This window comes from Corapipo altera, unplaced genomic scaffold (assembly GCF_003945725.1).
Source record: "Corapipo altera isolate COAL_440 unplaced genomic scaffold, ASM394572v1 45, whole genome shotgun sequence".
NCBI lineage: Eukaryota > Metazoa > Chordata > Aves > Passeriformes > Pipridae > Corapipo > Corapipo altera.
Window position 1 is genome coordinate 7,059,405 of NW_020884877.1, and position 27,733 is coordinate 7,087,137.

Here is a 27,733-nt window from a genome sequence, read left to right on the forward strand (position 1 = left end):
ATCACCTACCGGTTCTGCGCTGTGAAGGTTTCTCTTTGAGGATGAAGATCACTGTAAACTACTCTGATTAGATCATGCTGACTTAGTGCTCCTTCAGTTAAAGCCATGGATCCAATAGTAGAGGGCTAGAAGTAGGTGGTAGGAGGAGGAGGGAAAGCAAAGCATAAGTAAAAGGTCCTCAAAAAACTCCTGACCACTCAAGGCAAAAGACACATTTATACTGCTATCTGTAAAAATGAAGATTATTCCAGAATATGGTAAATCTAAAAACGTTACCTAATTTCATCATTACAAACAGCATCCACACTGACAAGCAATAGAGAGGTGAGAGCAATTTTCAACTTTGATTCTTACGTATCCATTTATAGTAATGTTGTCCTAATCACATAGACTTTTGTCCAAAAACAGTAGAGAAAGAAAAACACAATTCCAAGTTCTAACTGTGTTAAGGAGCTAGAAGGAACACTACTTTTATACTAGCATATATACCAACTACAGCCACAACTACAACACCACTAATCTTTGTTTAAAATGGGCACTGTCAGCAAAGATTTTTCAACATTTACATTCCTTTTCTTCTACTAATGCTATTGAATTCGATTACACTAATTGTAAAATACTGACACTGAAAACTTACTGCATCTAAAATAGCCTGCGGCACCAAATGGATCCAGTTTTCATTCCTCTAATAGATCCAATTCTAATTTACCACAGCAGCTCTCTTACCTCATGATATATTGAGGGTTTAGATAACGAAGGGATGGTGAAAGACAAAACTTTGTTGTTTCCATCTTTGTCAGCAATTTCCTGCATTAAAAACAAGACCCAAACAGAAGTAAGGATATAGGACTTGGAGTAACTTTCAACTCTTAGAAGGTATTTCAAAAACATGTCCTGATCTATTAGCAACCTCAAGGAGTCTGTGCATTTGCAGAATATCAGCAAATTTACATACACATTTAAGAAGTGGGAAAGACCTCTATCACAAACTGCTCTGCGGAATCAGTCTGCAACACTTTAGAAAACCAGCCCTGGCTCCTTGATCGGTGTGACTTCAAAAACAAACACACAAACAGGAACAAAAAAGCTTTTCTAGCCCACCTTTACATTATAACATTTATTTATAACAGAATTGCATAGAGGAGCAAGGCTAAACTTCAAGCCCAAAAGATACTGACACACGAGGGCTGATGAGTCACTTGCTGACAGTATTTCATAATAAATGCACCACAGAGAAAAGGTGAAATCAAGGGGACTGGCAAAGTTTCCTCAGGCATCCCATCAGTAGGAAATACACAGAGTGTTCTCTCAAAAGGCTTTCAGACTGGCCATATTTTATAGTTGCTAGGCTACTACATAAGCAAACCCAGCAGTTTCTAAAGAAAATATACTAAGAGCAATTACATAAGACTACCCCCAAAAGGAGTCTAAAATCGTGCCTGTGCACTCTGTACAGCAAATTTTCAAACAATAAGCTCTGGTCATTCCAGCTTATGCAAAAATTTAGCCCGAGGTAACTCTGTACTTGTAGCAAGCTTTAAGGATTACAGGGGAAGGGCAGCTGACAGAATTTAGCAGAATGCAAAAGATCTATCCCTATCTTTCATTTTCCAAGTATTGAGAAAATAACTTCACTCCCTCAGTCTCAGTATATATGCAGAAAAATATCAACTTCATTAAAGATAAAAAGTAGTGGGAGCCATTGTCCATTTTGAGGTCTCTTCCTGAATCTGGAGAGAATGGAGAAACTATTGTCCTTAAAAAATATGAATCGCTGGCATGACTTGCAAAGGAACTGCAGAGGAACCTTCATGAGAAAACGGGCAAAAAGATAAACATGCTACTTCAATCCAATAAACAGTACTAAAAATCAGCAAGCAGTTTCCAGTGCTTTTTTCTATCAGAATAAATCTAAAATATTTAGATCTTCCAGTTGTTAGAGCTGATCTACAAATGCATAACTATAATATATTTTATTTTTAAGAATCACAGTTTGGCTGTTCTCTGTCTTATCATGTGTAGAAATATAATACACAATTTAAAGGAGGGGTTTACAATGATAGCACAGGGAAGGACAATTTTTCAGTAGAGTATGTTTTAAGGTGCTGTAACACAGAAATTAGAGAATGCCTATTGTGGCAGTATTGCTGAATTTATCAAACAGCCTTATAACACTACAAAAGTAAACATTTCCAGGTTAAGATAAGAATATAAAACCCTATTTTTACATCCAACAGCCAAATTTAATAATTTATAGCAACTTTTACTTATTCTTAAAACCACAGTTCCCCTCAAGACTCTGACTCAAATGTACACATGTATGTATCTAAGTGCATGCAGAGTGGTTTCATCTTCAAATTACCCTTAAAGACACATTCAGAGTAAGTGGGAGAGCGTGGGAAGTGACACATGAATACTTACCAAACATATCAGCCTGACAATCATAGAAAGCTGTATTTTGGAACATTAAGGAGGGCTACCTATTTCCTTACAAACACAAGTGTATAACAGTTCGAGAAAGCCTACGAGGTGATCCTTTTAAGCGAAAATGTTTTTCCCATTAAAAGATAACTATAAAATATAAAAAATATTTTTGCAAACGCATCCTTACTAAACCTTCATTACATTACCTTTTTCTCCACATTAAATATGCTTTCATTTAAGCGTATTTCAATTTTAAAGATATTGTTACAATAATTTACTTTATTCCCAGTGGTCAGTGATGCAAAACTTAAAGCCTTCCTCACCCATTCCCACTCATCTCACTTACCAAGTTGTAAATGCCAAGCAGCAATGCTTCAATGCAACCATTACTCTGTCTGTCCCTGCTGGCAGTGAGACGCAGATATACCCAGATCAACTCTGGCAAAAACTGCAGTGTGAATCTCTTGAGCCGAACTTCAGAGCTACGATAAAGTTCAAAGAGCTGGTGGCAAACAGGCTCCAGGAGCTGTGGAAAGGCAAAAATGCTAATGACTTACTGGTAGGCTTCTCTAATAAGGGAGAGTGAAATAGCAAATGTAGGGGCTACACCATATAGCCACCACAGCTAGCAAAAATTACATTCCTTGATGTGAGTGAATCAAAATGGTATCTGCATTTCTTTTAAGGAGATCCATAAGGACAGGCCTCAGGGAAACTGGTAGGCAGTACTGGGCAATGTGGCTTTACTGCAGCCACTACACCATGTGTGCTTTGAGAAGATTATTCTCTAGGGCTGTCAGTATGAGATTTATTTTCTATACAGGTACTAAACTATGGTGTGTGACAGACACGTGGCTTCAACTATGTGCACCATAAAACTTTAATAGTGCGGTTGTAAGGTCTATAAAAGTATAAAGGTTAAACATTAGCTGCTAATGATAAGTCCATTGACAGAAATACAAATTGATTTCTTACATACAGCTTTTTAGTCTCAAACCCAACAAGTGTGCATTATGTTTATTACAATGCTAAACTGATCTTTCCATCTTGAGCTGCACTTCAGGTTTAGTACAAGAATCAAAAAAAGCCCCTATCAAATCAGTGTGATATAAGCACGAGATAAACTTGCCACTTTAAGAGTCTACAATGCCAAACCAATAGTCAAGATGCATCCATGGCATTGTTAATGAATGTCAAACGGTCTCATCTTTTCCCACAACTAATCAAGTTTTAATACTAAAACCAAAAACTGGGGGGAGGGGGGGGGAAAATCCCTCCCAAAAATTTAAAAATTTCCAAGACAAATTTTTGTAAGGTTTGTGACCATTATCTAACATTGCATTCTATTAAATAGAGTGACCTAAGGAAAATACTTATGGAATTCAGTGTCCAAAGAGACAGAGGCACACATGTAAGCTAAAGCATCTATATTCATATATAGAAGAGTTACAGAGTCAGAAAACAGAGGCCAGAATCTCTAACAAGCCTTCTTTCTAACAGTACGTGCTTTATGTAGCTTGCTTATACATACACACATAAGATATAAAACATCAAATTATACATGTTTTTAAGCAATAAAAACCTTACATTTGACCAACACAGTAGCAGCTGTACTGGTGAGACAAAAAGGCATAAATGGGAAATACCCAGTGCAGAGTAAATGAGATAAGGCACAAATGACTCCTCTTTCACTCCCAGGGATATGCACCTTAGGACTTTCAGAGCAGCATATTTCATGGACTTTGATGCATTCTTTTTTCATTAATTTGTCTATTCATCATAATTTTAGTACCCAGAATTTCCTGTGGAATTGACTGTCACTCTGTTGCTGTGCTGTAAAAAGATGTACTTCTGGGGTTTGTTGTGAATCATCCATCGTCTTAAAAAACTTGGAAGTCCCTGGCTAACAGCAGAGGGACAGACATTTCTGCAAGTGAGTAGTTTGAATGTTTGATAAATGTGCGATGCCGTAAACCTGTATGAATGTACAATTTCACATACAAATATTTAGACTTGGATATTGGACACTGGTATACCACAAACACAAAACATACATCTGACAGAACCATCTATGGAGACAGTTGCCTTAGGAGAGCATCAGCCAGGAAGCAGTGACCACACCAGTTTCATTTCTAACACACAACACTGTGGTCAATGAAGCTGACCATCTTAAACCACTGATTACATAAGCCACAACAGGACACTGACGTAAAATAAAACTTAGCTGTCAGAGAAATCTCTTAAACAATACTCTGGCATAAGTACCTTGTGTAACAAGGCTTCTGACTGACAGACTTGCTACTCTAAGCTAGAAGCCTGCTTTTACAACAGAAGCAGAGAGAGACTCTACAAGAGAGGGAGGGAAGACAGCTGTCACTGACAGTGTTGACACAGAGTGAGAGAAGTCCAGTCATCTGGAACACATAGATTTTTACAAGTCATATATATATATAAAATAATTCACCAATTTTTGTTTTGGGATCTAAATGAAATTAGATGTCTGTAAACCTTCTGTTGCAGTCATTTTAAGGAAAAAAGTGATACAGATTTCTCTATCAAGTTGAGTATATATTATTTTAGCTAGTATATTTATTCCAGTATTCATACATACATAGGACTTTATGCTCAAAAGAGGCAGAAGTATATCCTTTCTTAACTAATATTTACTTAGTACAAACTCCTATCTAAAAGTGACAAAATAATTGTTACAGTAAATGTTCAAATCCTCAGAGACAGAGCCGTATCCGTGTTTTATGAAAGGTCTAGCACATTTCAGATGTTCAAATTTAAGAAGTGGTTAACAAATAATTCAGACATTACTAGGATGAATTTCTAGATTTTCTTTGAAAAACAATATGATCAGGAAGCTAGTGTAAAGAAGAAAAGGAAATCCCTGAAAACAATACATACAAGCATATCTGCAGGGAGATGACAAGTGCAAGAAAAGCTAAAAACTATTATCTGAAACCAGATATATACAGAGGCAATGCTATAAATAGTACTTTTATTAGATTAGAGATGACAGCAGCCCAAAGCTCTTTTCTATTTGAAATTAGCCAGTCTAATCCAAGTCCCATTAAAAACACAGAAAAGAAAAATTTATTTTAGCTTAAGTCAGATGAGACTCGACCAGAGCAGTTATTGAGTTTATTCTAACTACTTTCAAATGAAAATTTTATAAAATTAGTCTGCCATCACAAAGATGCTACAACACAAATATTTTCAAAAGCATGAACACCCAAGATTTTCCTATTCAAGTACAGTAGGATAGTCTCCCACCTGGAAATGTAAAACTTGACACAAGTAAGAAAGAACAGATGTTTTCCTCTCCTCATAGTTATCTGGCTTTTCAAAGAGCCAGCCCCTTCCAATTAATTCTCTGAATATAAATACTGAGAAGGCACGGGATAAACAGAGGAAATTGAGCTTTTGTCATCAGTGGTGGGTGTATACGTGAACTGGCACACAATTTAATTCAAATGATCTCTCAGTCCAAAGTCAAAGCAAACTGAGTAGCATAGCAGTCAGCACAAAAATCCAGAGTACAAAATTTCTTATACTCCTATCTCTTTCCTGACAAACTAAAGACTTATAATTAAAAGATCTTTCCTATTAGCATAAACAGCAATCAGCATAACAAAAAAAAATGAACTTTTACTGGCTTAAATATGCAGCAGAAGAGAATGATCTAATTTACACTTCACAGAGATGCAAACCAGTCATATTTTAAGTAAACTGATGAACACTTTTAGTTTGGCTTCTTCATAAGTTGGCCAAATCTTAAGAGTTATATCTTGAAGTTAAATACACTGTATTATAAAATGCATGACAAACACTGCAAATGCTTACACTTTTGAAGAATTCAACTGTGGTAGAAAATAATGTGCTCATTTTAGGCTTAACTATCATACAACGAGTGAAAACATTTATTATTTGAAGAGTACTGGGTCTGGGAGTGCTTGGCATTGCAAAGGTGATGTTATTCTGTTTCATGGCTGCACTCTCAAGTTAAACATAATTAGCCTCACATGAATATTCGATGTTTAAATTGCACTAGAGCATTAACTTGACATCCATAGAGTATGTCTACAGCCATTAACCAACTCCAAAAATTACTGAACTATCTAAAAAACAGTACTTCAAAACTACTTCACTTTTAAGTTCAAATATCATGCAAAACCCAATACATTATTCAGTTAAATAAGCTGTCTGTGAGCGAGATCACCCTCTAATTTTTATATAAGTTTCTGTTCCAGTCATTATCTTTCCCATATTTAAAAAAGTCAGGGTATCTCGTAAAAGGCAAACAGTAACAATTGTATTTAACTTGACAATATGTTTGCCTTATTTTGATAGATTTTAAATTGGTAGACAGCTGTCCAAAAACAGAAACACCTCAGTTCTTTTGGTTCCTAAACAGGTTGGTTCCATGTTACATTAATAAACCTGGTCTTATTAAGATAGAATTGTGATTCTAGAAAAATTCAAGTTTGCCCTAAACAGTTTGCCACTTCCAGGAAGTTTTAAAAATAGGTCAACTTCATGATTAAGTTGTACTAAAAAAAAATACTTGTCCATCAAGTTTAAGAATCCAGCAAATACATTTTTATAATAGTCTACTACATAAGCTTAACCTCCATAAGCAATCAATTATCCTTCTAACAAATAATGCCCTGTAAAGCATATTTAAAAAACCTCTTGCTTAGAGTCAATGTTACTACAGAATTATGCAAAGTAATGAATTTACTATATTTACATTCCTTACACACAAATAAGTCTGGAAGAAGTGCAACCAAGAAACAGATACTGCCTTAACAAGTAGAACCTGAAGTTAGACATCTTTGGGTCTGGGATTGCTTATGTTATACCTGATATCAGAATCAGGCCCAAACAGCAACAGCTGTTCCAAACAGTAATATTTGACAAACATCAGTGAGCAATAACTTAAAATTACTGTCACACCCCTAAGAAGACACTCTTTTTGCAGGTCTGGTTCTTTGCACATTAAAAAAAATAAATGCTTATTCTCAAAGCAAAGGAAAGCTTTTACATTTTCAAGAGTACACACACACACAAATAAATAGCAGCAATGGTGGCTTCAGGTTGGAGAGAGAATAACAGTAGCTTCAGTACAAAGAAAAAGGTCACTATGCAGGTTATTTATAATACTGAAATGGAGCTGACAGCTATGAAGCCTTTTTTTTTTGAATTGTATGAGCATTATGCAACCTCCTTGAAGCTCAATCAACCATTCAGCTTCCAAAAGCAGTTGAGCTGGGTTTAGGAAAACAAAGAACACTACCCATTTTATTTATAACTATACAAAAGATCATGGGTGATATATCAAATATTTAGAAGCATTTTATCTAAAGTAGTTTACACATCAGAGAATGGCATGCTTGCACAATTTATTCAAAAGTTGTATTTCACACACTCGCCCAGAAATGCTCCTAGCAGAAGCCAATGGGTTGGAAAGCTGTTTAATGTCATTTCCAAGATGAATTATGTACAAGGGTAAAGTAAGTTTTCATCATGTCTATTTATATTTTGGGGCCCTGCCTCTGCTCTTGTTTACAGCAGTGTAAACACAAAAGTGATACTAGTGTAAGCACAAGAAGATCTTGTTATCTTAGTAATATTTAAAAAATTGATTCCATCTTCCACTGTAATAAGCAAACAGGTAAAAAGCACATAAGTCTTGCTGAGTTTCACTGCATGGTCTACTTTGTCTCAGTTATGACTGAAAGGTAGCTTCTGGGAAGAACTAAAACAATGAGTAAAAAAAAACTTCAAAACCCCCCAAAAAACACAAAGTAAAACCCCAAACGTATCTCCCCCCCCAAAAAAAACAAAACTCACAAAGAACAACTCATGCCAAATAAAGCACAATAGTCAGCTGTGGCAAGGAAAATCTAGCAGACAGTGTAAACTGTATTTTTGGAAGCAGACGAGATTGCGTCTTACTAGAAATGCATTAAAATAACTCCAAAAACCAAGAGAATAAAAAGAGGGCTGACACACACTATATTGCAGTAGAAACAAGAATCAAACAAGCTTCATATCCATTACTCTCATTTTAGTTGAAGAGGTGAAAGATATAAGAATGAGAACAAAAATCTTTTTTAAAATCTCCTACCTCATTATTTGGGTCTTGAATGACCTTATAAAGAGCTGGTACCAGTGGTTTTTTTCGGTGCAATGTAGCTGCATAGCTGGAAATTTGTGATTCAGGTAATGCCTAAAGAAAAAAAAAGGGTTACCCTGACAAATTTTTTCAGGTATATAAGATCTCCACAAAAGGATTAAGTCTCATCCCAACATAAAAAAAAAAAATAAAATCCTGAAGTTCAGTAAATTTTCAGGCTTCCCATCTAGTTGTTCAGTACAAGTTCTTCTCCACACAAATAACATTTGGGAGCATAGAACCACTTTGAGGGTTAAATCTCAAAGTAGTTTCAGATTCATCTTCCATAAAATCATTTGCTCTCGTTTGATATGTGGACTCTCTTTCTTGACATTTTGTATTTAACAGGCACTTTTCAAAGACCTTATCAAATCAACTCAACTTATGTTTTACGAGGTGTGGATAATGCAAAACGAGTATGGACAGCCTCAACTCTTCCCCAAGCAACCATGTCTGGGGATTTTGCATCCTTGGATCTTACACAAATTTCCAACAACAGCATGTAATGACTTACTATCATCAATGACACGAGGAATTACTAATTCATAATTTAAATAACAGATTAATTTCATATCAGTCATGAAATCCTGTTTTCTTGTTTATGCATTATGCTGTATTTCACTCAGCATAATTATCAACATGCAAAATAGCTTAATAGCTTAAAAACAGTTCAGATTCTTCACAACAAAACAATTAATTTTACACAGACCACAAGGGGAAAAAATAAAATATTTTTCTTTGTTTGTTTTTTTAACTCCAAATATTTATACTGATTTTTTTTTCTTTTTTCAAATAAAAAAGTTCTTCAATTACAAATTTGTGCAGCGCTATCCAGCTGTTAGTTAAATTCTATGAGCTTGACCTACACAAAAATACAAGTTTTAAGAAACCCTATTGCTGCAGCAGTGTTCTGCTCTACAGTAAACAACAGCAACAAAAATAAACTAATATTAGAAATATGCATTGTAGGTTATGTACCAGCTGACTCAATTACACAGACCTTTTCATGCCTTATGCATTATAAGAAGCTGAAAGATCAAGTAATAGTTATTTAAAATGTTGATTCTGAATATTAAAAAAACCCTCACAACTACATTCTATGGCATTAAGCCAATGGTTGAGCTATCATTCATCTTCTCAGTTCACCTTGAATTCTGACAGCCATTCTTCCACGACACCTCGTTCTGTTCCCAGCATTTTCTTACTTCTTTTGCTTCTCTCTTACCTTTAGAAGAAAAAGGAAAAAAAAGAAGCTAAATCAGAGCTCTGGCAGGAAAATCTAGTTTTGTAAAGTCCTACCCCAATAAAAAGCTGTTAAGATCTTTCCAGTAGAATTATATAATATGAGACAATAGGGAAAGTTGCATTTTGGACAACCAGTCCCATTATCTACCAATGATTAAACTATTTTCTTCTTTTAGTCAAAAGTATTGTGCATAAATCGGCAAGGAGGAGAAAAAGAAGGATTTGGTGCTTCAGGCCAAAATGTACATTATTTAAGACATACATCATCCCATTCTTGCTCCCTTACCAAATATTGTACAAAGAAAAGACAAGTGAAACAAAATAAAGAGCATCATGGAACAAATCGTGAGACTGGTAATGACAGTTTTAGATACAGCTTGAAGCTAAGCAGTTTCATAAAACAAACCATTTATAAAAAATTCTTATAGCAGAACTTTACTCCTTAAACCTTGTTCTTAAAGAATTTTGAGACTTCTCATTCAAATGGCAAGATTTAGCTCTTGTAAAAGTACGTTGGAATTCTCAGAGGCAAACAAAAAAGAAAATTTGCAAGGACAACTGTTACTTATTTTCCATTTTATACACAACACTCATATTCTAACAACTACTGAATTCACATAAATTTAACTCTCAAAGCAACAGCAGGAATTATCTAAAACACATAGCATTATTATTAGACACCTTTGTTTGATGTTCAAACAGTTTTAAACAGTGTGTGATCTCAGTACAGGTTGTCAATCCCTGGAAGTCATTAAGGTCCCAAAAAATTTTATTCTAAAGAAGTGAATGAAGCTGTAACCTAATATTAGAGACTAAAACCTAAGAATAGTGACCTGAAAAGCGATAAATTGAGGAGATAATAAAATACAAAAGCCATATTAGACATACGAAGATGGTGATTCTTAATTAAAGTTTCATCGAAAGTTTATTTTTGACAGGACACGCAGGTTAACAGCTGGCTGAAAACAAACAACAAACAGAAAATCTGTGAAGGGACACTGTATTTTTAAAAGATACTTTGGTCACTTTTTTTTTTTCCCAAAAAAGAAATTGATAATTGCTATACAAGAATTTTATACAACAACAAAGCTGTCACACAGTCATAAAATTTTACCACATTTTTCTAAACCTACAAATACCCATCAGCTTCAAAGACCTTTCTTTTTTTCTTTTCCATTTTAAGCTCTATACAAGTAATGTCATGAATATATTAAAGGCTACTATTTGCAGAATTTGTTGTAGAATTTATAAGAAAAAGGCAGGTAAACATGAAGTGAATTATTTACATTTTACACTAGTAATTTTTGTTTGAACCTAAATAATTTTCAAAACACATCTGAAAGACAAGTTTGACATACAAGTTACATCATGGAAGTCCTATGAGAAATGACCTTTTAATAGCCAGACTACATGACTGGAATCACCTGTTCTCTTCTCACAATGTACTTGTTTTGGTTTCTGAAAAAAGACTTGTATTTAAGAACAGATCAGTATTTGTTAAATGGAAAATGAAGCGAAATAAGATATAAAGCTTCCCAACACAATTTTTAAGTTCCTGTAGCATTTTTCAATGGCCCTTGGCAGCAAGTCATTAATACAAACTCCTGTGGAACTGCTTCAGACTTCTAAGGCATGTTTAAATATCCCAAAATACAACTAATTCAGAAACTACATTTAAAATCAAGTAACACTTGGGTGAATTATTTCAGCAGAAGCACTGACAATTCTGTAAAATAACAAACACAACTAAATAGATTTCTGCAAACAAAGTTCCCGAATACATCTCTTTTGATACAGGGAAACAGAATGAGACATGGATACAAGTGAATGTAAAACATCATGGGACATGCTATGGTAGTTGAGTTCTAGTTCACTTTGCCTAGAGAAAAGAAAAAAGCAATATTCAACTTTACCTCTTTAATGAAGTCAATTTTCTAAAGGAGGAAGAGGAGAAGGAATGCAGAAGTTTTTCAACTTGGGATGCATTTGTCAAGCCTTCAAGTACTGCCCCGTTTTCTGGAAGATGAAAAGAAACTAGAATGATCACAAAATAAGGAAAAATATAGTAAAGTGAGGCAAACAGTAATGTAAGTATTTTTGGACCTTACAAATGGAAGTTTATCAAATCCTCTAAAGTATACATGAATCCTTCTGTAACAAAGCACTCTGCCATTAAAAAAAACAATAAAGGCTCAGTGTTTTAGTAGGAGGAAGGCAGGAATTGCCTTAATCCAAAAAGAAGGCTTTGTCACCCGTGTGGAAAACCCTTCTGTATTAGTGCAGAGTACCACAAGCAAACTTGAAAGGAAAACTGAAGCACTTCTTCTTACAAAGAACAGTGTAAGAAAAATGTAAGATGAAATAAAAGAGTAGTAATTGTATAAAATGTGAACTGAATCAATACCATGATTTTGGAGAACATAAACCACCTAAACAGAATATATTAAAAAGTCTTCCCTAATGTAATTTCCTTCGTACATATTTCTTACAGAACTAAAATTTCAATGTAATTGTAAAAATTATGTATTACTCTGAAGTTCACCCTTTACTGTAGGATCCCTTCATACTGAGCATGAGGTAAACAATGCACACGAGCCAACCCCAGTAAATCAGGGAACTTCAGTATCTGGAGACCTCTAATAGGAGCCTGAAGTATACAAACAAGGAGTGTATTCCATTCCATACTGCTTATTCAATTTATTACTTTCCAAAACACTCAGTTACTAAAATGTCCTCTCTTCCACCACCACCCACCACCGTTATTTAGAAACAGGCTAACAGGAGGTACCATCCTTTTGTGGTTATGCTGTGAATGTTTTTGTTACATGATCACATATACAAACCTATGTCCCCTATGAATTTTTATAAAATCATCTTTTTTTAAAAAAAAAAAAAAAAAAATTCCATGCAGAAACCTTAAATAATGCACTTCTGAAATAATGAAATTCAAATCTTTCTCTTCTTTTGCTGCCAGTATTTACGAGGGGGTTGAAAAAAACTAACAAATTTCTACCCTATAGGCACACTGTAGCTGATTACATACAGATTTTTAAACATGCACAGGAGACCTGAAAGATAAGTATATGTTATTTTAATTACCAGGCACACATCTTCAAGACAGAATATCAGGTCTGTAAGAGCTGATTCAGGACTTCTGGAAGCTTCCCAAGTTTTACAACACGCTAGAAACAGTATCTGATACACACTGCTCTCTAGAAATGTCATGGGCTCCCACCTAGCTCTGAATTATTACACTTGCTAATTCACTTCACAGAATTGCAGAAAGTGTCAGGTTGGAAAGGATCACAGTGGGGGCTTCTGGTCCAACCTCCCTGCTCAAGCAGTGCCACTGGTACCTACCCTTCTATCCCTACTGTCAAAACCACATACAAATTCTGTTCAGCACACAGGCCTTTCCAGAGTTGCATTAAGTTAGACATAGTTTCTTTCCTGGACAGGAACTTTTGTTATTTTAGTCCTAAAGCAAGAATTACTGTTATATACCAGCAAATCAGACAAGGTAATTTCTTTTTCTCTACAGTTTTCACCCCCAAAAAAGGACTGAGGACAAGCAGATGTGCACAGGTCTGGTTGGAGATTCAGGCTGCAAAATTTTTCATCCACTTGTCAGTTTGCTTACAGATCAAACCTGCAGGTTTTCTAGAAGTAATTTAAGTAGAAGATAATTAAAAAATAATTCTGTACATAACAACACAAATGGGGTGTAGAGATTTAAATTGTCTTACACATAGAAAACAGTAAAATAACTTTCCTTAAATCAGAGGCAAACATCACCTGTAACTCAGGGTCAAAAACTCCCCTCTCTCCCAAATGATTACTTCAGCTTGCAAGATCCTGCTAAAATCTGGAGGCAAATAGCTTCGCTCCTCCAGCACTGTATCAGCTTGAGAGACTACACTGACTCTGTATGTAGTTGACTATTTCCTTGGAGATCTCTTGCAAGGGGGAATTAAGATTACGCTTAAAAACAAACTAAGAAAAAACCCAAATACAGCAACAACAAAAAACCTTGCCAAAGCACAAATCATGCTTCACAGCAGTAAATTCACTGGAGTGTAAGCACAAAACCATAGCACAGTTCCAACAGGAAAACAAAACATGTATCTGGTAAAGCTACACTGAGCACCACATACTACTGTATATTTTAAGTAACAACAAATGTTCTTTGCCCTATAGCACTGAAATCCAGAGCAAGACTGCAAGGACTAAGCTAACTGTAGCAGAAACAAGGGAATGCCTAAGGCTATCAAAAACCACATGCATCATGCCAGTAAAAACACAGTAGCTTGGAATAAGATAAGAATGCTACAAATAAGTGAAATAAATTTATTGAAGACAGCAATTCTCCTGAGTCAGGATTTAGTCTAGCATATCTAAAGAAATTACAAAACCACTGAGAGTGGCAAGACTAACTCAAATGCCTTACTGAAAACACTGTAGAGATCCCACTGTGCCTACTATGTTGAGTCAAAATGTTAGTATCATAATGGCATAACACCTAACCTACCTAAGAAATTAACTCTTCTTACAGGAGTCTATTGAGCCTTACAGAAAGTCAGCTGTTTGTCAAACAAGTCAGGTTCTACAAAGTCAAAAACCGAACCTGTGCTCGTGTCAGAAGCTGGATGCAGTTACAATTAAACCCACCTAGTGGGTAGCTACCAAGGAAAAGAAGTCAACCTTCCCCTCCAGTGTCACACATACTTCTCTCCCAGTGTTTTTGCCATGCATTGATCTTCAAGCAAGTACTGTTTGGGAATTTCTTCCAGTGTTAAGTCAGCTTCAGAACCACAACTGCTATATGAATACAGAAGTAGCCCACATCTATTTTGGCCACGGTCACTGTGCTAGTTCAGTTTTAGGACAAATCATCTCTCCCTTTCCAATTATCTGCCTGGATACTAAAAAACACTTTTAAGGACTTGTACAGACAGGCAAGGCAGTCAGCTAATGAACTCCCAGTACACTAACTCTGCACTGACTCCTTACATGAGCACTGTGCCAAAGCACAGTGAGTACCTCAGCGTTGGAGTGGGGAGCGCTGCCCCATCCGGCACCGCGCCGGCCGGGCTGTGCCACACGCACTGCCACACATCTGTGGAGGCACAACAGCTCCTGGGACCGTCCCAGCCCGACACCCAGACTGCACTCCAGGATTTTCACATCTGTAAAGCACACCTCCCTGGTTTGCTGCCCCTTTGGGGGAGGGAGGGGAGTAAATATATCAAACGCTGTGTGGGTGTGTCTCTCAAATAAACTGGTTCAACTACATTAAGTCCTGCGCCTACTTATCCAAAGTTGGAGTGGCCTGAACTAAGAGTATTGAATTTCATTTCCACAGTGCTCACATCCCTCCCAAAGCAAACAAAATACAGGGAATAAGAGATTTCTCATGTTTATTTTAAGAAGACTAAAGTTTTATGTCTACTGTGGTTCAAAGGTTCTTATAATATGTAGGAACCATAATAACTATTAATAACAGTAATAATTAAATATACTAATTTTTTTTACATATGGTCTGATTAAGATTTCTTAAATACTCAGCAAACATGGAAGTTGGATTTCACAAAGCATGGAATAGAAAAGTTATAGTTAGGAATGCAGTCACTCAATGTTAAGGCTTAAAGGGGCTCCACCAATAAACCATCTTCTTGAGTATCACATCTACATGTCTTTTAAATCCGTGCACAGATGGTGAATTCACCATTCTCTACATATTTGTCTATATATTTTGTCTTTGAAAACATGAAAGTCTGAAATAAAATTTATTCCAGCAATATACTATCAAAACAATGACATTTAAAAGTCAGCTAACTGCCCGAGAACTTTTGACTACAGTAAAAGACATAAGAAAGGGTTTAATCAACTGCTCTCATCAGCGAGGTCATTTTTCACTTACATTTAGAATAAAGACATACTGACTGAATACATTATTATTTACCAGTCTGCATTTAAACCACTAACAAGATCAATCTGCAACAGCAGAATGATTACCCAAATAATCTGAGCCAGTAGCAGCTGCTGTGCAATCAACTATTTACAGTGAGAATTAAAAAGTAAAAAAGTGTTACCAATTAGGTAATAATTGATGACATTTAAGAAGATATGACTTTTCAAGTATGCAGAGGGGTTTTCTTGTTGTTGGTGGTGGTTTGTATTTTATTCAGGGTTTTTGCTTGTTTGTTTGCTTTAAAGAAGCCAGGATTTTATACTGGTTTAAAAATATATGAGAGAGATTACATAAACAGGACATGCACTTCAAGAATGAGTCTTTTGGCCATTATATACTAGATGGAATGATGTATGTTATGATTTTAGACCCAGCTGCACAATGAATACAAATATTACATTATTTTTACCTCAAAGGCCATGAGAAGAATATTTTGCAATTAAAATCTGAACTGTGTCAGCAAAAAGAACAAAGCTTCATGCTACATGATCTCTTTTTAGTGCCACTTGTGCAAAAGAACATTATGGGCTGACAGGAGGTCTAAAAGAACAGAAAACTCAATTATCAATATGGTTTGTTCTTCCAAGCTATAGATAAGCTCCTCTCATATATATAATTCATTACTGAACATGGAAAGAAGTGTATTTGGAAAAAGATTTTTCCATGCCACTTCTGTAAAAAAATAGCATGGGAAGCATCAAGAATGCATCCTTCCTCTGAACTAAACATACATCCAATTTTTTTGATCCAGAAAGTTCATAGCTCTGCAACAACAGCACCTCCATTAAATACAATTAACACTTCGGGAAGCAGAATAGATAAAACACAACATAAGGTGGTCAGAACTACACAGGAAACATGCTTCCCTGCCACACACCCACCTTAATAAGGCTGGTGAACTCTGGAAAAGAAAAACCGGGCAAACATGCTGATAAATGCAGGTAACAAAAGAACAATTTGAACCTTTCATGATGAGCTATTCCTGAATGCAGAGGTTTAAAAGACCAAATGGAAAAAGACCAGGTAATACATTTGATGACATAAGGAAAACAGCTATTCAGGAATGTATCAGCAGTCAGAAAATAAATCAAGACGTTTGATCACGCTGAAGTGATTTAAAGTAAATCTGAAAACATGCAAGTGGACTGTACAAAATTGGTAATGTGCTCTGATTTGAAATACTGGCCTACATTTGATGCAAACAAATTAAAAAGAAGCATGTATAAGGCAGAAAAATGGTTAAAAGGTAGCTGATGACAAAGATCAGGAAAAATAACTTCTAATCTGGATATGGGAATAATTTTTAAAATTCAGAGAAAAAAGAACTCCTTGTGTTAGAAGCACATGGAATTAGGTGGTTGAGAAGGCAGAAAGGATTTTTTGGTAACAGTAATACAAAATAAAACAATAAAATGGAATAAGGTAGGAATGTTACTGTTAACAGTGTTCTGCATCTCACACTGTTAGAGTAAGACTAGTTATCATAAAATATGAGGGCGGTAACACTGTAACATCTGTTTTAGATACTTACTACTTGTGTAGAGCAAGAAGAATAAAGAAAACTTCATGGTGTAAGCCAGCACTTCACTGATATGCTTTACAAAAACCTTCTCTTCAGAGCAGCTCCTTCCTCACCCCCCAGTATCCAGGTGTGTACAGCTTCAGCCAGCTACTCTCATATTATGTGCCAGGTTATATTAAACAGACATGGTATGGTCTGATTTCCACACTGGGAAATCACTGACACACACGGACTCTTAGACTAATCTGATCCCAAGAGAAAATAAAAGCAGCCTTGGGAATGTTCAATTTTGGTAGATTACTTCTTGTGCTTATTTAAGAGTACATGTATCATAATATACATTTCTTACAATAAACATATTCCAAATACCATTGTAATTTTCATCTACCCATTTACCTAAATATATTATTCTACCACAATCCTATTGAATAGAGAATTATATAAGCTGTCATTGTAGTGAGGACATAAAACAATAAATTAAAAAACTGTTGTCCTTAACAAATCAGAGCTACAACTGCAACTTGGCATTGGAAACAGGTTACAAGCATTCTACTAGAACTCTCTTGGCCATACAGCTCCACAGTGCAGAGAAACAGAAACTCCTACCAGATACAAAACTGAAAGGAACAAAACATTCTCTGGACAGATACAAATTTAAATCATTACCTCAAGCCTTCTTTTTAATAGAAAGAGAGCCCTCTTCCAACTCCATTGGTAATGTAATTGTAAGCTTAAGCAGACAGACTTTAAAGCATTCCAACTTTAAAATACCAATGCTGACAAACTGTGTATATGGGATTTAGGCTGCCAGCCTTATTAGACAAGCCTTAGTCATTCAAGTCGTGCAAAACAACTTGGATAAGACATTTCTTCCATGCCCACTCTGACTCATGAGTAACAACCAGGCTAAAAAACCTTCTTTTTTGGTACCAGCAACAAAGTTAGTTACATGAAAACAATGGGGAAAAACCTTATCACAGTAAAGTCAAAGATGATTGGTAATAGTCCTGCAAACTTTCATGGTACCATACTTGCACAATAAGATCCTTTTCTTATCAAGAAGGTCACAAGAATTTCAGCTGCTGCCAAACAGGCGGTAAAGAAAAGGTACAGCCCATCTGTTCCAAGCAGCCGCCTCTAAGTAATTTTAAGGTCTAAATTATCTTCTGTGCCTTTTCAAGCATCAGAAAGCTCAGCTGCCAACCTTCTATCTTTCTACCATTACTACAGGGAAACTGTGCTTTACAGATACACAATTGCTGAAGACAAACAAACAGGGCAGTGAATGAAAACACGACACTGAAAATAGACACTGTGTAACAGTTTTAAAAACTCTTTTAAAGCTGGTGTTTTCATCCTATTGCAGAGTAGTTGTAGAAAGCTATGGAAGTCAGGTGACTCTATAGAGAAAAATTTAAGTCCCATTTGCCTCACAGAGGCAAATAAACAGAGCCTGAATAAAACACAATTGTACATTTGTAGCTAAATCCCTCTCCTAGGAGTTCATACAGTGAATAAAGCAGAAAAGAGAAGAGTTAAGACGACCAAGAGTGTGGAAGGAGAAACTCATCTTCCGTGTACGAAGAAAATACTCCTCTCCGTCACTTACAGGATTTGGGAAGCAATAATAATAATGACATTATCCTGCTGCCTTAAATAGTGTAAACCACATTAATTATTCTATTATAAAGACCTGACGCAGTTAAAAATATATAGACACACACATGTAGGTTAGCCACAGAAATGTTACCTTATTCTCTCAGCACCAGTTTCCTTAGAAACAACTTCACGTAGTCATCCTACACTAAACCTAAAACATTCTCTTGTCAGGATCTTGGTGATAACCCAGCCTACACTAAACAATACAGGCTTGTCCTCCCTTTGCATCAGTTCATACACAATTACTCTTCTTACGCTAGTTTGTCTGTATGAACTTCTTTACTTACAAAAACATTTCCATGCAAATTACTTTCCGTGTAACCCTACCTCTCCTAAACACCTTCTTTTGGTTCAAGAAGTAAATTAAATCTAGGAAGACTTAAGTAAAGCTACAAAACGCACAGGAAAAAAAAAGTAGCCTAAAAAAACCCAAAGAAATCTAACCACAAACTGACACTTGCAAAGCCACAGTTAAGAGACACTCGGGGCTAAGTTCCAAAAATGAATAGACACAGGATAAAGAGAAACCTTGAAACAGAATTTCTGGGGGGAAAAAAACAAAAACAAAATTCAAAACCAAACAAACAAAAAAAAACCCCACAAACAAAAAAACCCAACAAAAACCCACACCACAAAAACCCCTCAACACAAGCTTTGGAATAGGGCTGCAGACATTACACCAAGATCACTGTGTTGCCTGGAAAGGAAAAAAAGTAATGCAGAAACAGCTCTAGATATATGAACTGCAGATTTTAAGCAGCTTCCTATTTCTGAACTGTAAAACCGTCACTTGACAAAAATAAATGCCTGTTATATTATGAAAATAGCCATAACAGAATTGAAGTCCTCTATCAATTCCAGACCAATATATATATTCCAATATCAGTATATATTTCTCGCTGCAGTATCTGGTACCAACTATAGTTCACACAAAATGGAATTTGGGTTACATATTCATTAATTAATCTACCTAACCTCCTTTCCCCTACTCTAAATATTCTCAAAGAGCTCTAACCTAAAGGATCCTCTTCTGAAAGTAATGAAAACCCTTACTCTAATCTTTCCAACTTCCAGATGGTAAAGTCTCCAGCTCCAGGAAGTAGAGTATAAATAGATGAAGTGGAGGTGACAAATTTTCCCCCCATCCATACACTTATTTACACATACACAAATTCTTAAATGAGTGGAATCTTCAAATTTATCTGAATTTACTTCAATTATAGCTAAAACTATATCATCTTGCTGACTTTTTTTTAAATTATACAGTAAGAATACTAAGTTCCAAAATAAACTTTTGAAATGCCAGAGTTAAAATACAGGTCTGTAAATATTAAGATATATTGTTTTATTACATGACGCCATCAATTTCATGTGTGACTCAGATGCATCATTCACATTTAAGATGCATGGTTTGCAAGGATAAAAATAATTCTGACTGATATTCTGGTCTTACTTTTCCAATACAAAGTTCCCAGACTTCAAAAAGCAAACTGAACAACAAATATAGTGACATGAAACATCACAGATCACACCACTACTCATCAAGATGAACAATTCCAGAACAGCACAGATCTCTTCCGCTTGACCTAACAGAATATATGAGGAAGTTGAACCCTACACACATACAAGACAGACTTAAGCCACATAGAGGCTGTTTGCTATTACAGGTAAAGCAGAGTAGCATCAAGAATCCTGAAATCTGAGATCTGCTTCAGCTTTCGCAGCTAGAAATGCTCAGACCGTAGCTGCCTTTACTTCCTCCAGCTGTCACTTCACAGGAAACCATTTGTCTTCTTCCATGTCATGCATCATAGCACTATTTCTGTGTCAGTCATCTTCAGTCTCACACTAGTCTTCTGGAAGTTAGAAAGGGCTTTTAAGAACTGCAACGACCAATCTCACAAAATGAGAGGAAAAACGCTGTTAATTTTTTATCAGGATTAGACAGACTGTACAAGTGAGAATTTCTAGACATAAGAAATAAAGCATGGTCCTGACTATCTTAATTCTGCATAACACAATCCATTAAGAGCTATGCAAACATCAACAATCCACACAGTTGACCCAACTGATTAAGGTAATTGTGCTATAAATATTGATGTTTATGACTAACCCTACTAACTTCACTAGAATTACTCCAGAGCAAGAAATTACATGGCCTTTGTGGGACTCTCCTTCACAGAAAACAGTCAAAGAAACAGTGCCCCTAAAGAAAATAAAACCCTTTTTTATCACCTTACTAGAAGCTCTCAGGAAACTCTGAAACTCAGCTTACCATAACGGGCATTCTGCAGCCCATTACCTGGAAGCATATGCTACAACTCTGTGAAATAACTGCATGAGAATTAAAACATTAGTAAATGTAAATTAGTGCAACAACTACACCAGTTACCTCCTTTGTCTATGTGTGAGTTTAATAATTAATCTTCACTGCTGAATAGTTAAACACAAAGCATATTGTTTACACGATTGTTACTCATCTCCTATTAAACCAATATTAGAACAGAATACAGACTGATCAGTAGTAAGGAAGGACTAATTAATATTTTAGTGTGAAATCATTAATTTATCATCTATTTTAAAAATAATATTTTAAAAATTTAAAGTTTTTTGTCAAATACTGCCCTAATGTATATGCAGAAAATGTGAGTCTTTCAAGATCGTGAAAACTTATGGATGTGACAGGCATCACTGAAAATCCATGCAGCTTCATGGCTATGCTTCCTTAAGTTTGTTTGGTGTGGAGAGAGAAATGGAATTTATTTATTGATGGTCAATTTTACCATGATCTAAGTTTTAAAATGTATTTTCTTGCACTCAAAAAAAACCTCACTGAGGACTCAATGTTCTAATCTTCAGCCATTTTTACATAACCTCATCCATGGACAGAGATACTCTGGGGTTTTCTTTCTGATACTGAATAGTTTTCCCACTAAAAAAAAAAAAAAACCAACTTCGAAAGCAGTTGGTAGAACAGTGTTTCTCCTTTCCTCAAGTCTCCTGAGTAAATTTATCCTTGGAAAAAGACCAGAGATGGCCTTATAAGCAAACATGTCAAAGAGTTATACTATGCTTTTTGCAACATTAATCTCCTTCAGCAAATCCTGAGTATTATATCTACTTGAAATAGAAATACATCCACAAGAACCATACTAAAGAGTTTCTTTATTCTTTCACAGGTAAGTTGCACTGCCCATCTATGTAACATTTATAATCTTACCTTTTTTAATTAGTTACACTGGTATAAAGCAAATTCAGTCCATTCTCTTCAAACACATTATCAAAAAATTTTAATCAAAGCCTGAGCTTAATTAAACAGCCTGTTCTGTTTCCCTATACAATTGTGCTGATAGGGATCAGCAGCATTTACCAAAGTTCAAGCACCAGTCATTTGAAATTGCTGGATTATATGTTTTTGGTGTAAGTAATATACTCATCTAAAAGCCTTCGTACAGCGTGCCCCTCAAAACACACACAGTCTTTCAAAGGCAACTTAGACAGAAGGTTTAGCAATACTGAGGTTATTGGCATGCAAAGTGGACCAATAGAGAGAACCTGACCAGTGGATCTGGTCAAAAAGTAGGGCTGATCAGGCATAAAGTCAAAACAAAAATAAACAAAACCCCACACCCACCAGGAAAACAAAACAACAACAACAACAACAAATAACAAACCAAAACCAAGGCACACAGTCCACATGACTTCTTCAGCACATGAAAAAACTGTTCTGAGCAAAATACAAACCCAGACCTAACATCCTGGTGCTTGCAATTATGAGCAGATTTGCAAGTTAAGATGGTTACACCATAATTCTTTCTTATCAGTGAGCACTGAGAGTTTCATACTTGGGGGGGAAATCCTCATGCTTTTTGCCTTCTCTGCCAACTATCCAACCGGCACTTCAAAAAGACTTTCATAACTGTATTTTAACAATTTTGTTCCCTAATCAGTTCTGTTACATTTGAATGATTAAAACCAAGATGATGGTAACTTCAAACATTCCCCTGCAATAAAAAAGGAAATCCTAATAAAAACCCTTTTCATTTCCCACAGATGAGACGTATATGCATAAACATGCAGAATTTACTTATAGCAACATTACACACTTCAGAAGCTCTAAAGTCTGCATTCAGAGAGACAAAGAGATAATCAGCACAATCTATTCCAAGCCTACACACATTACTAAAGCAGAATGCCCCGGCAGTTCACAGAAATAGCAATAAAATAACTACTGTGAGAATTCTGCATAAAGCCAGTATGTGCAGCAAAGATATTTTGTCTATCAAAAGCTACCCACTGGAATATTAATTTGAAACACATCAAAACTTGATAGAGCTGACAACTCTTTACATGGTGATTAAGGTTTCCTAATTAGCATGATAATGTCCATTTAAGATTTGTTCCCTCCTCTCTCTCACAAGACCAAAAATTTATTGTCAAAATAAGCCATCAAATACAGTAAGTTACAATCATGGGAGTATCATCAGCAGAGAAGAGCAATGGACCATCACACCCACACACATCTCCACCAGCCATATGTGCTAACGTTCCTACAAAATGTTTCAGTAAATTAACGAGGAGCGGTGCTGAAGCAGCGCTTTCCTAGCAGTTAGAAAGAAAAAAAAGCAAAGCCATATTCCACTCCCCCACTGACCAACAGATCTTTTTTAAGCTTTCTGCATTTATTAGATGCAATTAACATCCAGAGACACCGCACTTAAATTTCCTTGAACTTCCCTCTACTTTCTACATCGAGCCTAATTTTCTGTCTTTAGCACAAACCAGAATCTGCAAGTCTGAGAAAAAGGCCACAAAGGAAATAAAAAAACCCACCTTTGAACATTTAGTTAATTATAAGTTGCCAAACAGGGAGGAAGGGGGGGGAACAAAGCACCCTGTGACAATGAGCACAATACTTGATTACACAGTTTCAGCAGCATTAACGCCAATTAGTATTGGCCACTGACCCCTAAGTCAGTCTGGAATCCATCCACAGCCCTTAACTTGATTAGGACTTTGTGCACAACAAATGTGAAATCCCACTGTTGCACAGTTATTTTTCTGCCTTAGCATCATGAGTTTTACTCAATTTAAACATTCAAGTAGCTAGAAAAAAAATTACAAACAAAGTTAATGTATAAACGTTATTAGGGCATTTAGCAGAGCATCTTCAACCATCTTCCTAAAAATTCCAGTTTAATCTTGGGCTAACTTGGCAAGTTAAAAACTAAAATGCAAACATTTTAATTCAAATTAAAAATGGGAAATCAGTGCAACAGTTTTAGTTGTGCTATGCAAACTTCATACATTTACTGCAAAAAACCATAGTAGGCCTGTAGCTAACTGAAAGGATTTCACCTATAGAGAGGAAAAATGCAAAGCTTGTATTTTCTCAAAGAGTTAACACCATGATTCCTGGAACACAGCTGCCATTTGAATGATTTAAACACCCAGATGCATCAAAACCATTTTTCTGTAGCTGAGGAGACTGTAACTCTCCCATGAAGTTTCACTTCCATAAGTATTTTCATCACTAATGCAGCAACAGTACACGTTGTGTGCAGGTAGCAGTTATCATCACTAGGACTACTATACATCTTAAAGGACTACAGTGCACAGTCCAAGTCCACTCAACACCTGCACAAGCAAAAGGGCACCTCAGTTACTTCTGCAATTGGTCCTTTGCAGACTCATGGACAATAAGCCATGCCTAAGCTGTTTCAAAATTTTTATTTATTGTCTCAAGTTCTAACACTAATTACAGTGAGAAGAAAGAAAATCTTGTTCTCTCCTTTACCCCCAAACAAACAAAAAGGAAATTCTTATTCCACAGATACACAGAGGCTTCTCAAACTCGTGGTGTTTACAGACACACAGGTGAAGGCAAAGCTGAAGAGTCACAGCATGTGAAACGAGTCTTGGCAGATGCACAGATCTAAGCAAACAGAAAAGGCAGTAGCCTGCTACTAGCCATCCTGCTCACTGGAAAATCATGAAATGCACGTGACATCTATGATTTAAAGGAAGGGTTTTTATCACAGGATGTGTATGAAAATAAACAGCACAGAAATACAGTTTATGAGTGCTTAGCTTAAATTCATTCAGTATTTTAAGTATTTCTTCTCTACTTTCATTCAACTGAGCCTCCAGCCCAGGATTCCCACCTCTATTTGTATTTCCATAGGTATCATTTAACCTTTCAGAGATTTTTATGAAACTCTTTTCCCCTCTGACATGGCAAGATTTGCACTGCAAGCTGCTGCAGTTCACTAAAATGAAGAAAGCTATCAGAACGGCTCCCATGAAGTGTGACAAGATCAGCACCTCTCTTCCCAAAAAATTGCCACAAATATGGTTTATATAACATCCAGAAACTTAAGGATGTTACTACTTGAAACTATTGCACAGATGCAACATTGGAGACCGTTGGGTATTGCGGTTTGTCAATTACATAATTATCAAACAGAATGAATATACATAATTAACAATCTAGAAGCAGCTTTGGAAGCTCAGCAGTTTTGTCTAAGGCCTGTTCTATGCTTAGAACAAGAAACAAGCAGCTTAAAAAAAAAAATAAATCTACGTGCACAAGGATCTAGTCATTTTTCCATTCCACATCCAAACCCCGCTCACCCTCCACTGTGTCCATATTTAGCTCACATCTCTATGTTGTTTCGACTCAACCAAACATCTTTAAAAAAAAAAAAAGGGCAATGGAAAGTTCTCCACTGTTACACATAAAGAAATATGAGCTTTTGCTGGGATAAATCCTTCCTCAGCATGCCTTACATTTCTGTGTAAAAGGGCACATTACTATCATTTAAACTCCTCAATCACTTCTTCTCTAAGTTCACTACAGTAAATGGACTTTAACCCATCATCTGTCTGTCCCACTGCTGTTATTAATATATGAAGAGTTTGAAAATACATTAACACTCCCTTTTACACTATTGCCATTGCACAAAGAAAGACTTGTACTATCAACACTGGGTTCTAACCACAAACACACTCGTTAGTCTTGTCTACTGAAGTTCCGTTTCACATATTCTAACAAACCAACGTGGTTACAACAGAAGTCTGGAAACTCAAACTCTAACCTTAATTTGGCAGAAATAAATCTAAATCTTAGCACTTACTTCAACTATGCCAAAAGCATGAAGAGTTTTCATCTGCAAAATTTTGATAGCAGGTATCCAACTTATCGAGTGATCTCTGCCATCATCTGTTGTTACATGCAGATACTAAAGACCAGTACCACAACCACTCTAAGTAGAGAGCTTTTTTTAATGACCACTTTTAACTGCATACATATTCCCAACCACAAAGCATGAGGGACAACAGTGATATGCAGAAGCATCAAGTATTTTTATCAAAAAAGCATACCTCTAACCTAGAGTAATAAAGAGATATCAAACCTCGAAGTTGAACATTTAGATTTTTGTTCTTTGCCCTACTCTGATGGCATGCACCAGAATGCTTGATAAATTGCTCACTCCACCCTCTCTATAACTAAGTTTATATAAAAGGCTCCCAGTTTCATAAACATACTTCATTGCTGCTTCCTATGTTCAGCCATCACAATATTGCTACCACACAGTGGATAGCGGAATTGCCAGTGCAGCTTACACATGGGGCACACTGGTCATAAGACACCAGATCTTCACAAAGATCATGTTTTGAAAAAAAATTAAAATTCCAGTTAATTTGTTTTCACATGAAGGAAATATAATATTCAAATCTACAGAGAGAAGCTAACTTGAGCTATATCTAAAACAAAATCTAGTACACTTATGCCCGTGTGTCTCCAAGATCTTGTGCTTAGGATATTTAGAAAAGTTACTTGAGTAACTACTATGAACTTCTTTTCTAAATCAAGTTTTCTACCTTGTGGCTCTAATCCAAATCAGAACAGAGGCAGGCATGATTAGAGGCTGCTCTCCTGCCTCTGCTAAAGCTCAAGATATCTTCAAACCTAATGGAGACAGAAAAGACAAAAAAGAAAATAAGAAGAGGAGATGTAAAGAAATAGACACTAGAACTCTTAGAAATAAGCAACCTGACTGAATAAAAATAAAATAAATCAAGACAGGAAGGAAAAAAAACCTAAGCAAATTTTATACATATTTCACCTCATTATCTTTCAATCCAATATCTTCTCAGTTGAATGGCCATGAAAAATAAGATTATTCTTTTAAGCTTTCTCACTGTCCTTCCAGATAGATGTAGAAAAATTCCCCCAGCCCACAGATGGGTCAAGGCAGGGCAGAAATGAGGAGGAAGACCCTAAGCACAATTACAATTTAAAGATCATAAATTACTAAATATAGGGAACAGAAACAGAAAAAGATTCCAGAAGTATCACTAGTGCCCTGTATGAATCAGCAAAGCACAGTCATGCAGCCTGCACAAATGTCCATGTCATACATCTCACTTAAATAGAATTCAGAGGAACAGCAATGTGTAACTATTTAAAGAACTCGTGAACCACACACAATGCAGACACCACTAAAGGACATCTAACCAGTCTAGCTTGCTGAAGAAGATCACAGTCAGTAAAATAAAAACATAGTAAGATTACACACAAGAACGCAGACTTTGCGTTTTTGGACTGCAAAATTCAGTGTTAGTCAAACAATACAACATGCAATGACATGTCATTAGAGACTTTGTCCTACAGAAAAAGCCCACACAGAATATGCAGAAAGAGGGAATTCCTGGAAGAGTGTTT

At 36.0% G+C, this 27,733-nt stretch overlaps 1 protein-coding gene across 10 annotated transcripts in view; it reads right to left on the minus strand.

Annotated features, from left to right (window-relative positions):
* FAM126B (family with sequence similarity 126 member B) overlaps positions 1–27,733 on the minus strand; it is a 54,177-nt gene that overhangs the window by 21,132 nt on the left and 5,312 nt on the right. For 8 of the 10 annotated variants that reach the window (XM_027636635.1, XM_027636634.1, XM_027636631.1 and 5 more), the window contains 6 exons: positions 11,767–11,869; positions 9,755–9,833; positions 8,561–8,662; positions 2,771–2,950; positions 727–807; positions 10–125 (listed from right to left, as the gene is read on the minus strand). In XM_027636635.1, coding sequence (XP_027492436.1) covers positions 10–125; positions 727–807; positions 2,771–2,950; positions 8,561–8,662; positions 9,755–9,805 — 530 coding nt within the window. In that variant the 5' untranslated portion in view covers positions 9,806–9,833; positions 11,767–11,869. Of the gene's footprint in view, positions 1–9; positions 126–726; positions 808–2,770; positions 2,951–8,560; positions 8,663–9,754; positions 9,834–11,766; positions 11,870–16,233; positions 16,255–27,733 lie in introns of those variants that run through there. The other 2 variants (XM_027636636.1, XM_027636639.1) reach the window with 2 other exon arrangements.